Source organism: Salvelinus alpinus, chromosome 4 (assembly GCF_045679555.1).
Source record: "Salvelinus alpinus chromosome 4, SLU_Salpinus.1, whole genome shotgun sequence".
NCBI classification, from domain to species: domain Eukaryota; kingdom Metazoa; phylum Chordata; class Actinopteri; order Salmoniformes; family Salmonidae; genus Salvelinus; species Salvelinus alpinus.
This window is the reverse complement of record NC_092089.1, coordinates 57,701,539-57,715,390: the sequence shown is the minus strand read 5'-3', so window position 1 is coordinate 57,715,390 and position 13,852 is coordinate 57,701,539. Positions and strand designations below refer to the sequence as shown.

The 13,852-nt window shown below is 42.6% G+C and overlaps 1 protein-coding gene across 13 annotated transcripts in view; it reads left to right on the top strand.

Moving 5' to 3' along the window:
• Positions 1 to 13,348, top strand: part of LOC139574020 (polycomb protein SCMH1-like) — a 47,664-nt gene extending 34,316 nt beyond the window's left edge. For 11 of the 13 annotated variants that reach the window (XM_071398131.1, XM_071398125.1, XM_071398126.1 and 8 more), the window contains 10 exons: positions 5,497 to 5,732; positions 5,984 to 6,160; positions 6,267 to 6,393; positions 6,660 to 6,860; positions 7,171 to 7,338; positions 7,613 to 7,738; positions 9,413 to 9,544; positions 9,748 to 9,881; positions 10,260 to 10,412; positions 11,055 to 11,193. In XM_071398131.1, coding sequence (XP_071254232.1) covers positions 5,497 to 5,732; positions 5,984 to 6,160; positions 6,267 to 6,393; positions 6,660 to 6,860; positions 7,171 to 7,338; positions 7,613 to 7,738; positions 9,413 to 9,544; positions 9,748 to 9,881; positions 10,260 to 10,406 — 1,448 coding nt within the window. In that variant the 3' untranslated portion in view covers positions 10,407 to 10,412; positions 11,055 to 11,193. Of the gene's footprint in view, positions 1 to 5,496; positions 5,733 to 5,983; positions 6,161 to 6,266; positions 6,394 to 6,659; positions 6,861 to 7,170; positions 7,339 to 7,612; positions 7,739 to 9,412; positions 9,545 to 9,747; positions 9,882 to 10,259; positions 10,413 to 11,054 lie in introns of all 13 variants that reach the window. The other 2 variants (XM_071398134.1, XM_071398137.1) reach the window with 2 other exon arrangements.
• The last annotated feature ends 504 nt before the right edge of the window (positions 13,349 to 13,852 follow it).

The following is a 13,852-nucleotide window of genomic DNA, read 5'->3' as shown; positions in this document are numbered from 1 at the left end:
TTTGTCCAGTTCCCATTGTAAGCAGGCCCACTTGGAAAAACTCGCACTTCTATTAGGCAACATTTTTTTCTTGTGAAAAATGCTGTTAAGCCATAGCCTACCTCATCCAAGTTATTTTATGTAAGGCTCGGAAGAAATAGGCTGCAAATAAGCTCTCTTGTTTATAAAGTCAAATTAAAATGAAGATATCTATTCCTGTTCGCCACTTGCATAACAAGTTAGCTAGTTATAATTTCAACACCAGGCGCTGTTCACCTACACATGATTGCACTGCGGTTGCAGCTTTACATTTCAGCACCACAAAATGGTCCGTTGACTGTCTCTTCTCCTCATGAATGTTAAAATGTAACTTTTGCGTTATTTGGGTGGGGTAACTTTCTTCTTTTTGCATCGCGGGTCTGATGGGGGTGTGTCGGATAAGGTGGAGGTGATATTATCCATAACTAGCCTCTCAAAGTACTTCATGATGACGTAAGTGCTACTGGGCGATAGTCATTTAGTTCAGTTACCTTCACTTTCTTGGGTACTGGAACAATAGTGGACATCTTGAAGCAAGTGTGGACAACAGACTGGGATAGGGAAGACTGAATATGTCCGTAAACACACCAGCCAGCTGGTCTGCACATGTTCTGTTTGTATTGTTACACCATCCAAATCCTCATTAATAACTTCACCATGCTCAAAGGGATATTCAGTGTTTGCTTTGTAAAAAATTGGTGCCCTTCTTTGCAAGGCATTGGAAAGGTCCCTAGTCTTTTTGGTTAAATCTGTGCTTAGAATTCACTACTCAACTGAAGGATCTTAAAGATAATTGAGTGTGTGAGGTACATTCACTATATATACAGAAGTATGTGGACACACCTTCAAATTAGCGGATTCCACACCCGTTGCTGACAGATTTATAAAATCGAGCACACAGCCATGCAATCTCCATACACAAACATTGGCAGTAGAATGGCCTTACTGAAGAGGTCAGTGACTTTCAACGTGGCACCGGCATAGGATGCCACCTTTCCAACAAGTCAGTTCGTCAAATTTCTACCCTGCTAGAGCTGCCCTGGTCAACTGTAAGTGCTGTTATTGTGAAGTGGAAAAGTCTAGGAGCAACAACGGCTCAGCCACAAAGTGGTAGGCCACACAAGCTCACAGAACGGGACCGCCGAGTGCTGAAGCGCGTAGCACATAAAAACCTACTGTCCTCGGTGGCAACACTCACTACCGAGTTCCAAAAGTGCCTCACTTCATGAAATGGGTTTCCATGGCAGAGCAGCTGCACACAAGCCTAAGATCACCATGCGCAATGCCAAGCGGTGTAAAGCTCGCCATTGGACTCTGGAGCAGTGGAAACTGGTTGTCTGGAGTAATGAATCACGCTTCACCATCTGGCAGTCAGAAGAACGAATCTGGGTTTGGCGGATGCCAGGAGAACGCTACCTACCCCAATTTATAGTGCCAACTGTAAAGTTTGGTGGAAGAGGAATAATGGTCTGGGGATGTTTTTCATGGTTAGGTCTAGGCCCCTTAGTTCCATGTGAAGGGATATCTTAACGCTACAGCACACAATGACATTCTAGACGATTCTGTGCTTCCAACTTTGTGGCAACAGTTTGGAGAATACCCTTTCCTGTTTCAGCATGACAATGCCCACATGCACAAAGCAAGGTCCATACAGAAATGGTTTGTCGAGATCGGTGTGGAAGAACTTGACTGGCCTGCACAGAGCCCTGACCTCAACCCTATCGAACACCTTTTGGATGAATTCGAACGCTGACTGCGCGCCAGACCTAATCGCCCAACATCAGTGCCCGACCTCACTAATGCTCTTGTGCCTGAATGGAAGCAAGTCCCCGCAGCAATATTCCAACATCTAGTGGAAGCCTTTGCCAGAAAAGTGGAGGCTGTTATAGCAGCAAAGGGGGGACCAACTCCATATTAATGCCCATGATTTTCGAATGACATGTTCGACGAGTAGATGTCCACATACTTTTGGTGATGTAGTGTAGATGGTGTAGTCATTCAAAAATCATGTTACCCCCTATTATTGCACACAGACTGAGTCCATGCAAACTATTATGTGATTTCTTAAGCACATTTTTACACCTGAACTTATTTAGGCTTGCCATAACAAATTAATACTTAAACCAAGACGTTTTTGTTATTTATTTTGTAGTAATTTGTAAACATTTATAGAATTTTGTTTTCACTTTGACATTAAGGAGTATTTTGCGTAGATTGGTGACAAAAAAAATCACAATATAATCAATTTTAATCCCTCTTTGTAACGCCACAAAATGTGAAGGAAATCCAAGTGGATACATATGATAGTGTGTATGTGTACATTCGTGCATGTCATTATGGGTGTGTGTATTTTACAATCCTGGGTTCAAATACTATTTCAAATGTCTCAATTACTTTTACATACATTCAATGTACCTCTGGTCTCTTGGCAGCTCCCACCAGCCCAGTCCAAGCTCTTTCACCACAATGGTGGAACCAGCTTCCCCCTGAAGCTAGAACAGCATTGTATTTTCTTCCGAAAACATGTGAAACCCTACCTCTTCAGAGTACCTGCTAAATTACTAAAATGTAAGTGAATTAAGTATTCTAATATATTATATTTGAAAAGACAAGTAGTTGAATATTTTAATGTATTTGGACATACTCTCAAAGTATTTGAAAATACACCGACTCAAATACACTCCCATGCATTTAACCCAGGTATTTGAAAATAGCATTTGAAATAAGTGTTTGGAAATACTCTACCAAATTGTAATAGTTTTTTTTTTATTTTTTTTTTTACAAATAACCATTCAAATACTCAAATAAAAGTAATTGTTTTAATCTGTGTATTTGAAAATACTCAAATACACAGAAAAAGTATTTTTAAATACCAGATACTCAAATACACATGTATTTGAACCCAGGTCTGGTGTATTGCCCCACAGGCTAAGTGTTAAGTGCGAGTGTCCGCATTCATGTTTGACTTTGCATGCTGTGGTTGCTTCGTACACTTTAGGCAGCGTGTGATTTAGACTTGGCCTGGCTCCTAATAACGGAAGGGTGTGTACTACAGGGTGTGAGGTTTAAAGATACATGTAAACACCATATCTGACAGCTGTCGGCAGTTTGTGTCTTTATTGCTACTACTCTTATTTCCCAGGCAGTGTCAGCATTGTCTGCTTGATGGGCCTCTAGACTGCTAGTTTGCTTTTTCTTCTGGTGAGAATTGCACAGAGATTACAACGAGGGAGAGTTAACTGTCTGCGGTTTATGAGGAATTTGGTCTTGTCCGGTCCCCATTGGCTAGGCCTTGCAAGTGTATCAAAACTCAAGGGAGGAAGGAAGTGTTCAGAGAGGACGAGTCACACGGGTAGCAGAGGAACTCTACTGTCTACTTTCACTGTCTTTGTCTGTCTGTCTGGGCTTGTTGGGTTGTAAATCAGAACCACTTTACAAAGGAGCCTCTGTTGTGGAAGGTCTGTATTTGTTTGTCTCACCCTTTACCGTGTGTGTGCATGAAGTGACAAGGTTGCTGGTTTCTTTGTATCACTCATTGCAAGTTCTGCCATTGATATCTATCTCAGTGAAGAATTCTCTCATTTCCATTCAAAGGGCTTTATTGGCATGAGAAACATACTGTATGTTTACATTGCCAAAGCAAGTGAATCTATAATAAACAAAAGTAAAATAAACAATCAGAAAAGAACGGTAAATATTAAACTCACAAAAGTTTCAAAAGAGTAGAGACATTTCAAATGTTATATTATGGCTATGTATGGAGTTGTAACAATGTACAAAAGGGAAAATAAATAAATAGAAATATGGGTTATATTTACAATGGTGTTTGTGTTTTACTGGTTTCCCTTTTTCTTGTGGCAACAGGTCACACATCTTGCTGCTGTGATGGCACACTGTGGTATTTCACCTAGTAGATATGGGAGTTTATAAAACATTTGATTTGTTTTTGAATTTATACAAATTTGATTTGTTTTCGAATTCTTTGTAATCTGAGGGAAATATGTGTCTAATATGATCATACATTTGTCAGGAGGTTAGGAAGTGCAGCTCGGTTTCCACCTCATTTTGTGCGCAGTGTGCACATAGCCCACAAAATGAGGTGGAAACCGAGCTGCACTTCCTAGAGCCAGGTCTGCCTACGGTGGCCTCTCAATAGCAAGGCTATGCTCACTGAGTCTGTACATAGTCAAAGCTTTCCTTAATTTTGGGTCAGTCACAGTGGTCAGGCATTCTGGGCCAAATAGCATTGCAGTTTGCTCAGTTGTTTCGTAAATTCTTTCCAATGTGTCAAGTAATTATCTTTTTGTTTTCTCATGATTTGGTTGGGTCTAGTTGTGTTGCTGCCCTGGGGCTCTGTGTGGTCTGTTTGTGAACAGAGCCCCAGGACCTGCTTGCTCTTCTCTAGGTTCATCTCTCTATAGGTAATGGTTTTGTTATGGAAAGTTTGAAAATCATGACTGGGGGTATTGATACACCATCCAAAGTGTAATGAATAACTTCGCCATCCTCAAAGGGATATTCAATGTCTGCTTTTTAAAATGTATTTTACATTTTTTAACCAATCTACCGGTGCCAATCTACCAGGTGCCCTTTGCGAGGCATTGGAAAATCTTGGTCAGTAGTCTTGGTGGTTTAATCTGTGTTTGAAATTCACTGCTCGACTGAGGGACCTTACAATTATCTGTATGTGTGGGGCACAGAGATGTATTCATTTAAAATAATGTTAAACACTATTATTGCACACACGCAACTTATTATGTGACTTGTTAAGCAGATTTTTACTCCTGAACTTATTTAGGCTTGCCATAACAAAGGGGTTGAATACTTATTGACTCAAGACATTTCAGCTTTTCATTTTTTAGTTACCTGTGGTGCTGATGTTTAAGCTGAGGCAGGTATAGTTTGTTGTGTGCTCTAGGTCAACAGTGTCTAGATGGAATTTGTATATGTAGTCCTGGCAACACTCTTTCTCCCTCTGTCTCTCATCCTTCCCTATGAAGGCAGGGCAGTAAAATAGTGTAACACATAAGTGTGTAACACAACTTGCCCCTTTGTTCCACAGCTGAAAGCAAACTGGGTCACCATGGCCCTCCTTAACACAAAAGCTGTCTGGTTCTATCTGCACTTGTGTGTGGTCGGGTCTACCACTCCTGCTGTGTTGTGTTGTTAGAGGCATCACTTGATCAGTGGCTGTTTATGTCATGATTTTGATTAAGTCGCTGCTCTTTCCTGGTTTGTTATGTGTTATTGTGTATTACCAAACAGTCATGGGGTCAATTTGATGCTACTTCCTGAGTCTGACATTCATTGTTTCCTGCCAGGCAGCATTTGAATGAATGAAGGAAATAATGAATTACAAAACTTGAATGAATATATTGATCTCTAAACTAGAGGATAAATTGCATTTGTTTGATTCCTTAACATCCTATTTGAACTTTTTTTTACACTCCCCCTATCTCTTTCTCTCTCTGGGGACAGCAGTGCTACCCAAGACCCTCGGTTGCCTTTCAGACGGTAGCGAGGGAACAGCCATGCACCCCATGCCAGGACAGCCGCCTGGCCAACGGGGACGCAAGCCAGGCTGCAGGAAAGCCAAGCTGACAAGGCCCTGGGGCCAGAAGGGGGCCGGAGTAGGACCACAGGCCCCCCCGCCCGGAAAGGGACTGGAGCCTATCAAGGTCCCCAAGAAGAGAGGCCCCAAACCGGGGAGTAAGGTACAGACCAAGGACCCGGGTTGGGGAGGGTAGGGTGGGTGGGGTAGGGTTGGATGTGTCATCCTGTGTCGCAGCATCCAAATACTCTTTTATAATAACGACCTTATTGGTCAAAAGTTGAACTAAAGTCAAGAATTCACTTCTATTCTAATTCCACTGCTACTGAGAAAAGTAATGTTTGCCCTCCAATTGACAACTAGAGTGGTTGACTTAACCCTAACAGTGTCCTCTCACTCCTCCTCTGTGTTTAGTTGGGCTGGGCGAAGAGAGAAGGCTGGCTGGAGGGTGCCATGGCAGGCCCAGGGCGACCTGTGTCCCGGCCCAGAGGGAGGCTGCCAGCCAACTGGGCCCAGAGGATGGCATTGCAGGAGGGACAAGTGGAGTCTATCAAGATCCCCAAAAAGAGAGGGCCCAAGCCCGGCAGCAAGGTAACCAAACACACACACAATTATCATTTTTTAAATGTTTTTATGGATGAGCGCATACCACCCCACTAAACATTGTGTATATGTGTGTGTGTGTCTGTGTGAACAGAGAAAACAGCGGGTGGTGCCCAACCCCGTGCCCGTTTCCCCCAACAGCAGTATGCCAGAGCCAGACACCAGCACGGTGCCCCTGGACAACGCCACCATCCCCAGCGCCGCCTTGCATGCTGCCACAGGTACAAACACACAAAGTAGTACTTCGTCAGTGCAATTATTACTCATATGGATTTCTGTGGAGCGCAATGCAACTTTTATTCTGAATACTTGTATGCCCTCGGACATCCTTATGAGTCAATTATTGATGAAAATGTAGTATTTGTTAAATATGTTTGGAGCATGAAGTCGAATCTGCCTTTTTCAGCCGGAGTGGTATACATGCTGAATGTTTGATGCCTCTGTGTTTGTGTCCGTGACTGCCTGCATCTACCTACGTGTCCCACAGTGTGTGTATACCTGAACAAGTATGGGAAGGTGGGACCCCACTTGGATGGGCGGCGGGTGCAGCAGCTGCCCGACCACTTTGGTCCAGGCCGGGCTTCCTCGGTGCTACAGCAGTGTGTCCAGGCCTGTGTGGACTGTGCCCACAACCAGAGCTCTGTCTTCTCCTGCCTCAAGCCAGGTCACGGAGGAGAGGTCATATCAGGTAAGGTCTGGGACTGGTACCTGCTTTCTGTCTGGGCTATTTTCTCTATACACTTTATTAGAAGTTTAGTTATAGAGATAATCAAATAGTCTTTGCATTTCCTTAAAAAACATGATGTTTCCTTCATTTATTTCAAGCCTCCCTGTGCACTGCATCAGAACCAGTTGTTAAAACAGACTGGTAGATCCTTTTGTTCCTGAAATTGATCAAACCAAAGCTCTATATCTCCTATTCACTTGGCATTGCTACTAAATGTGAGGAACAGTATTGGCTGTCTGAGCCTAACCCTTACCCTCTGTGTCCCATGCAGCCCACTTTGACCAGCAGCACCATACCCTCACCCTGCCCACGGTCAACAGCGTCACGCACGTCCTGCACTTCCTGGAGAAACTTTGTCACAACCTCTACTGTGACCCTCTGTTTGGGAGCCAGCCCATCCCCAGAGGGGGCCTGCATTACGACAGCCACGCCTACCCAGGTCAGCACACACACACACACACACACACAAACACACACACACACACACACACACACACACACACACACACACACACACACACACACACACACACACACACACACACACTGTACTACTGGGGCATAACCTTGGCTTTTCTGTTGATTCAGGACAGAAAAGGGTTGTCTTTCTTTTTGGCCTTTTCAACATTGTAACAGTGTCGATTTGAGTCAAGTATGTATGTATTTACTTTTCACTCCTCACTGTTTCTCTTTTCTGATACGACTCCCTCCAGAAAGGAGAAGTTTTAGGGAGGGCCTCACAACGGGTCCAGGAAGAGGCTCCAAGCGGTTCCTTCAAGAATCGTACTACAGCCCCCTCCCCCACAAGCTGGCCAAAAACCTCTGCCTCTCCTCGGAAGGTACAGCTCCTTAGGAAATCCTTAACGCTTCATTTAAAATAACTTGATTGATAAAAATAGAAACATGCACCTCTAATGGGACAAACAAATGGAAAACATTTGTGTACAAACGAAAACTCTTATTTTAGGGTGTAGCTAGGACTGTGGAGGTCAGACAGTTTTTGTAATGCAAAAGTCTTCCGGTCTCACGATAGTTGACCGTTAATTAACATAAACACGTTTAGCATCTCCAGCTAGGCCTCCACGAATACAAGCTGCATACAAGCTGCTGATGAGTGAGCCTTTGGAACATCTACATTTTTAAAATGTAGATGTTCCGAAGGCTCGCGCATCAGCAGCTTGTATCTTGTCAGCTAAGTGAACAAGCCTACAGCCTATGGCATGGAGAATAGCCAGATAACATACAGTAGGCCAACTCATTTTCTGTTCTTCTGAAATACATTTTCTTCAAATCATAATGTTTCTTTAGACCTGACTATAATGGATTTATTGTGATGGTATATATTCAATTTAAAATACACCATCACAAAAAAATCCATTATTTATTTTAGTTAGGTCTAAAGAAACATGATATGAAGAAAATGTATTTCAGAAGAACAGAATGTGCCTGGTAGGCTACTTCAGTTTTATAGCAGAGGCAAGCAAAATCTGTTTGGGAACATTGATGGTGACATGTTTTCACAACAAAATATATTTCACTAAACTGTTGACAGCCCCTCTGCACGCTCTAGAAAGGAATAAAGGAGAGGGGGAGGATGTGGAAACGCATGGTGGTGAGGTAGTCTGTATAGCGAAAGGTAATGTCACCCAATTAGTTATGAAAATATAAAAATTCCCTATTAACTGGATAATCAAAATCAAATACAAATTCACAATAATTGTAGGCTTATCTGTAAACAGTCCTGCACAACCCTCAGCATCGCCTAGGGCTATATATTCTCTCCCAGACTCGTCAATAGACATTTTGGAGTATGCATAATAATACAGTCCACACTCAAAGGCGATTACTCAAATTTGTATAGGCTAGACCAATTACGTACCAAAGACATCTTAAATACGTTTTTTTAAATGTTTTTTTGCCATGTGTAATATGTGGTAGGCAATGTATTGTGTAACGGCACAATCATCATTTTAATTACGGTATTTTTCGGGCTTGGGCTCATAAACTAATGCATATGCATAAGCTCTAAAATGCGTATTGGTGTTTTGAATGAATCATCACCTTAGAAGCGCTGTCCATTTTGTTATGTTAGGCTTTGAAACAACATCCACATCAACAATGTTTTACACTCAGTTTCAACCTGCTGTTGAACTTCTTTCTTCAAATTGATCATCACAGTGAGGTGAGTTTTAAAAGCACAATACTGTTTTGATAGTAAGTGTTTGATGTGATTTTCGATATAATTTGCATTGATGTCAGAGTGGTTAGAGGGACAATAGGGCCCTGAGTACCAGGCCATTAGGACATAAGAGATTACCAAGACTTAACAGTCGCATGGAATTTTACTGCGGTCAGACCTCAAGACTGCCGGTGTAGCGGTAATACAGTCACCGCAACAGCCCTAGGTGTAGCCAGTAATGTCCCACTAAGCAAACTTTTTGACTACAGTTAAACTACAGGCTACAGGTGTGTCACTTGGGCCTTGTCATTGACTCTCCTCCACGTTGTTCCAGGTGAGCCCTTCCTCATGGAGAATGGTGTAGGGGGGTCGGAGCACTTAAAGAAGAGCCCCCTGTCCCCGGGCTTGACAGGGCAGCCTCTGGGCCTGCGGTTCCCCACCAAGTTGCTACATCTCAACTCTTCAGGTAGGGGATCATCTTTAATGCAGTGCATGTCATTAAAGGCAAAAATGTGTTTTCATTTTTAGCCAAGCTAATTTATGGATTGTGTATGGCTTTACGGCAACACTTTAGATGGAGTTGCTCGTCATTTCATAATAACAAAACCCACTTGTGATTGGTGACTAATGTTCCTCTGTATCTCTACTCTGACCCGCCATCCGACACAGGCTCTGAGCGTTTCAGAGAGAGCCCCCGGCCCAGTGGTCAGGACCCCAACCTGTGGACGGTAGAGGACGTCATGCAGTTCATCAGAGACATAGACCCCCTACTGGCCCCCCACGCAGATCTCTTCAGAAAACACGTATGTATCTACATAATTGAATAGAACAGTAGTATCCTATTGCATCTCTATGTACATGTCAGCCTGACAGCACAGAAGGACATTTACAGTGCATTCGGAAAGTATTCATCCCCTTGACTTTTTCCACATTTTGTGACGTTACAGCCTTATTCTAAAATGTATTAAATCATTTTTTCCCTCTCATCAAGCTACACACAATACTCCATAATGACAAATCAAAAACAAGTTTTTATTAACATTTAGCATCTATTTTTATTTTTATGACTGATATTTACATAAGTATTCAGACCCTTTACTCAGTACTCAAGTCTTTTTGGGTATGACGCTACAAGCTTGGCACACCTGTATTTAGGGAGTTTCTCCCATTCTTCTCTGCAGATCCTCTCAAGCTCTGTCAGGTTGGATGGGGAGCGTCGCTGCACAGCTATTTTCAGGTCTCTCCAGAGATGTTCGATTGGGTTCAAGTCTGGGCTCTCGCAGGGCCAGTCAAGGACATCCAGAGACTTGTCCCGAAGCCACTCCTGAGTCTTGGTAGTTCCAAACTTATTTTATTTAAGAAGGATGGAGGCCACTGTGTTCTTGGGGACCTTCATGCTGCAGAATGTTTTGGGTAATCGTTCCCAGATCTGTGCCTTGACACAATCCTGTCTTGGAGCTCTATGGACAATTCCTTTGACCTCGTGGCTTGGTTTTTGCTCTGACATGCACTGTCAACTGTGGGACCTTATATAGACAGGTGTGTGCCTTTCCAAATCATGTCCAATCAATTGAATTTACCACAGGTGGACTCCAATGAAGTTGTAGAAACATCTCAAGGATGATCAATGGAAACAGGATGCACCTGAGCTCAATTTTGAGTGTCATAGCAAAGGGTCTAAATTCTTATGTAAATAAGGTATTTTTGTTTTTTAATACATTTGCAAACATTTATAAAAGCTGTTTTCGCTTTGTCATTATGGGGTATTGTGTGTAGATTGAGGAGGGAAAAAATATTTTAATCCCTTCTAGAGTAAGGCTGTAACGTGGAAAAAGTCAAGGGGTGTGAATACATTCCGAATGCACTGTATGTTATGCCATTGTTTTTAGTGGAAGGAGTTTTTATTCTTAAGTGTTTTGTTGAGTTTATAACCTCCATAGCAAATTAAAATGTTATCCCACTCCTATGTGTTGCAGGAAATTGATGGCAAAGCCCTCCTGTTACTACGCAGCGACATGATGATGAAATACATGGGCTTGAAGCTCGGGCCTGCCCTCAAACTCACATTCCACATCGACAGGTTCAAACATGGACGCCCTTATTGAGCTCATCAGCGTCCCCCCACCCCGCAACCCTGCTACTACTACTCACCCCCCCTCCCCTCTACAGGATATAATGCACTGCATACTACTGGACTGACCATCACATGTAGCTTCCGCCACTAGGCTACGATACCTAGTGTCATATATCCCCCTCCCTTTCTCTGCCGCATCGAAGAAGCCCTGTGGCGAACTTCTCTTATTTCGATTTTATTTCTGTTGTGTGGCACAATCCAGCCCTACGGCAGCATGGGATATGCAGACTGACTGACTCGCCCACATATCCTCCTCATCCATCATGTTACTCGCCTGTTTTTCTATTCCATATTCTCTTACAACAACCGCTACCAATGATGCCCTCCCTGTGTGTTGCCATTTTTTACTGTAATGGCCATTTTAGGCCAGAGTTTTTATTACATTGTTTCTTTTTGTTTGATCAAGTACATTTCTTTTTTGTACCCTCCCTGAAAATAAGGACTTGCATTAAGCCATTTTCGCCTTTTTGTATTAAATATGTATACTGAACAAAAATATAAATGCAACATGTAAAGTGTTGGTCCCATGTTTCATGGGCTGAAATAAAAGATCCCAGAAATGTTCCATATGCACAAAAGCTTATTTCTCTCAAATCCTTTTTAGTGAGCATTTTTTATTTGCCAAGATAATCCATCCAGGTGTAGCATATCAAGAAGCTGATTAAACAGCATGATCATTACACAGGTGCACCTTGTGCTGAGGACAGTAAAAGGCCACTCTAAAATGCGCTGTTTTGCCACAGATATCTCGTTTTGAGGGAGTGTTCAATTGGCATGCTGACTGCAGGAATGTCCACCTATAGCTGTTGCCAGATAATTGAATGTTCATTTCTCTACCATACGCCACCTCCAACGTCATTTTAGAGAATTTGTCAGTACGTCCAACCGGCCTCACAACCGCAGACCACATGTAACCACGCCAGCCCAGGACCTCCACATCTGACTTCTTCACCTGTGGGATCGTCTGAGACCAGCCACCCGGACAGCTGATGAAACTGTGGGTTTACACAACTGAAAGAATTTCTGCACATTCTGTCAGAAACCGTCTCAGGGAAGCTCATCTTTGTGCTCATCGTCCTCACCAGTGTCTTCACCTGACAGCAGTTATGCACCGTATCTGACTTCAGTAGGCAAATGCTCACCTTTGATGGTCACTAGCACGCTGGACAAGTGTGCTCTTCACAGATGAATCCCGGGTTTTATCTGTACCGGGCAGATGGCAGATAGCGTGTGTGGTGTCGTGTGGGCGAGCGGTTTGCTGATGTCATTGTGAACAGAGTGCCCCACGGTAGCATTGGGGTTAGGGTATGGACAGGCATAAGCTACGGACAACGAACACAATTGCATTTTATCGTGACGAAATCCTGAGGCCCATTGTCATGCCATTCATCCGCTGTCATCACCAATTGTGTTCGTTTCAGCATGATAATGCACGGCCCCATGTCGCAAAGATATGTACACAGTTCCTGGAAGATGAAAATGTCCCAGTTCTTCCATGGCCTGCATACTCACCAGACATGTCACCCATTGAGCATGTTTGGGATGCTCTGGATTGACGTGTACGACACCATGTTCCAGTTCCCACCAATATCCAGCAACTTCGCACAGCCATTGAAGAGTGGGACAACATTACACAAACCATAATCAACAGCTTGATCAACTCTTTGCGAAGGAGATGTCGCGCGCTGCATGAGGCAAATGGTGGTCACACCAGATACTGACTGGTTTTCTGATCCACGCCTCTACCTTTTTTTAAGCTATCTGTATTGTCTTGTGTAATCCATAGATTAGGGCTTTTCTTTATAAGAACTGTAAAGTCTTTGAAATTGTTGCATGTTGCGTTTATATTTTTGTTCAGTGTAATTAATTCCAGAAAAAAAACACTATGTTTCTCCCAGCTGTTTGGGAGTTGTTTGGAGGCATGGTTTTCAAACAGTATGACACACTACATTATCACAACACATTATACTGTGCTGAAGAAATACTGACATGATAAACTTGCTTTTATCTTGTTATGGATGTTTACAATGACTGTCGTTATTTGTACTTTTTAAATTTTTATACTATATTATTAGAGTTCATACATTGAGAGCTTTATCATACGCATTAATGTTCAATAAATATATAATAAATGTTGGTCTCTGTCAGTCATACTTTCTTAATTTGTAAACAGTATTGGCATAGCATTAAGTTATTTAGCCAACATCCACATAGCGGTTTTTGGGTAGTGTCGGAGTTGGAACTGTGTTAGAGCTGTCAAATCCACAAGCGGCTCCTGGCAGTATACCTAAAGCGGACATTGCCATTAAGATAAATCCCCATTAGGCATTTTTTTTACAGGTTCAAACACTGGAATGTGAGGTGTAATTTACACCTCGATTATAGGCTGATAGAAGTCCTCATTTTGTTTAATGATTTTAATTTGGAGTGTAATTTCTATATGGCCTACACTTTCTGGTTCTTAACTTCTAACACAAGTGGGACGGATGTGGCTTCATGAAAATGATCAAGAACAGCTGCTCACCGATTTGACATCTCCACACAGTTACATCTCGGTTATCGACATTAATACTTGATCTGATTGAATCTAGGCCAAAGTCTCAAGATGAGTGAATAGCATGAAGAGTTATGCAGTAATTG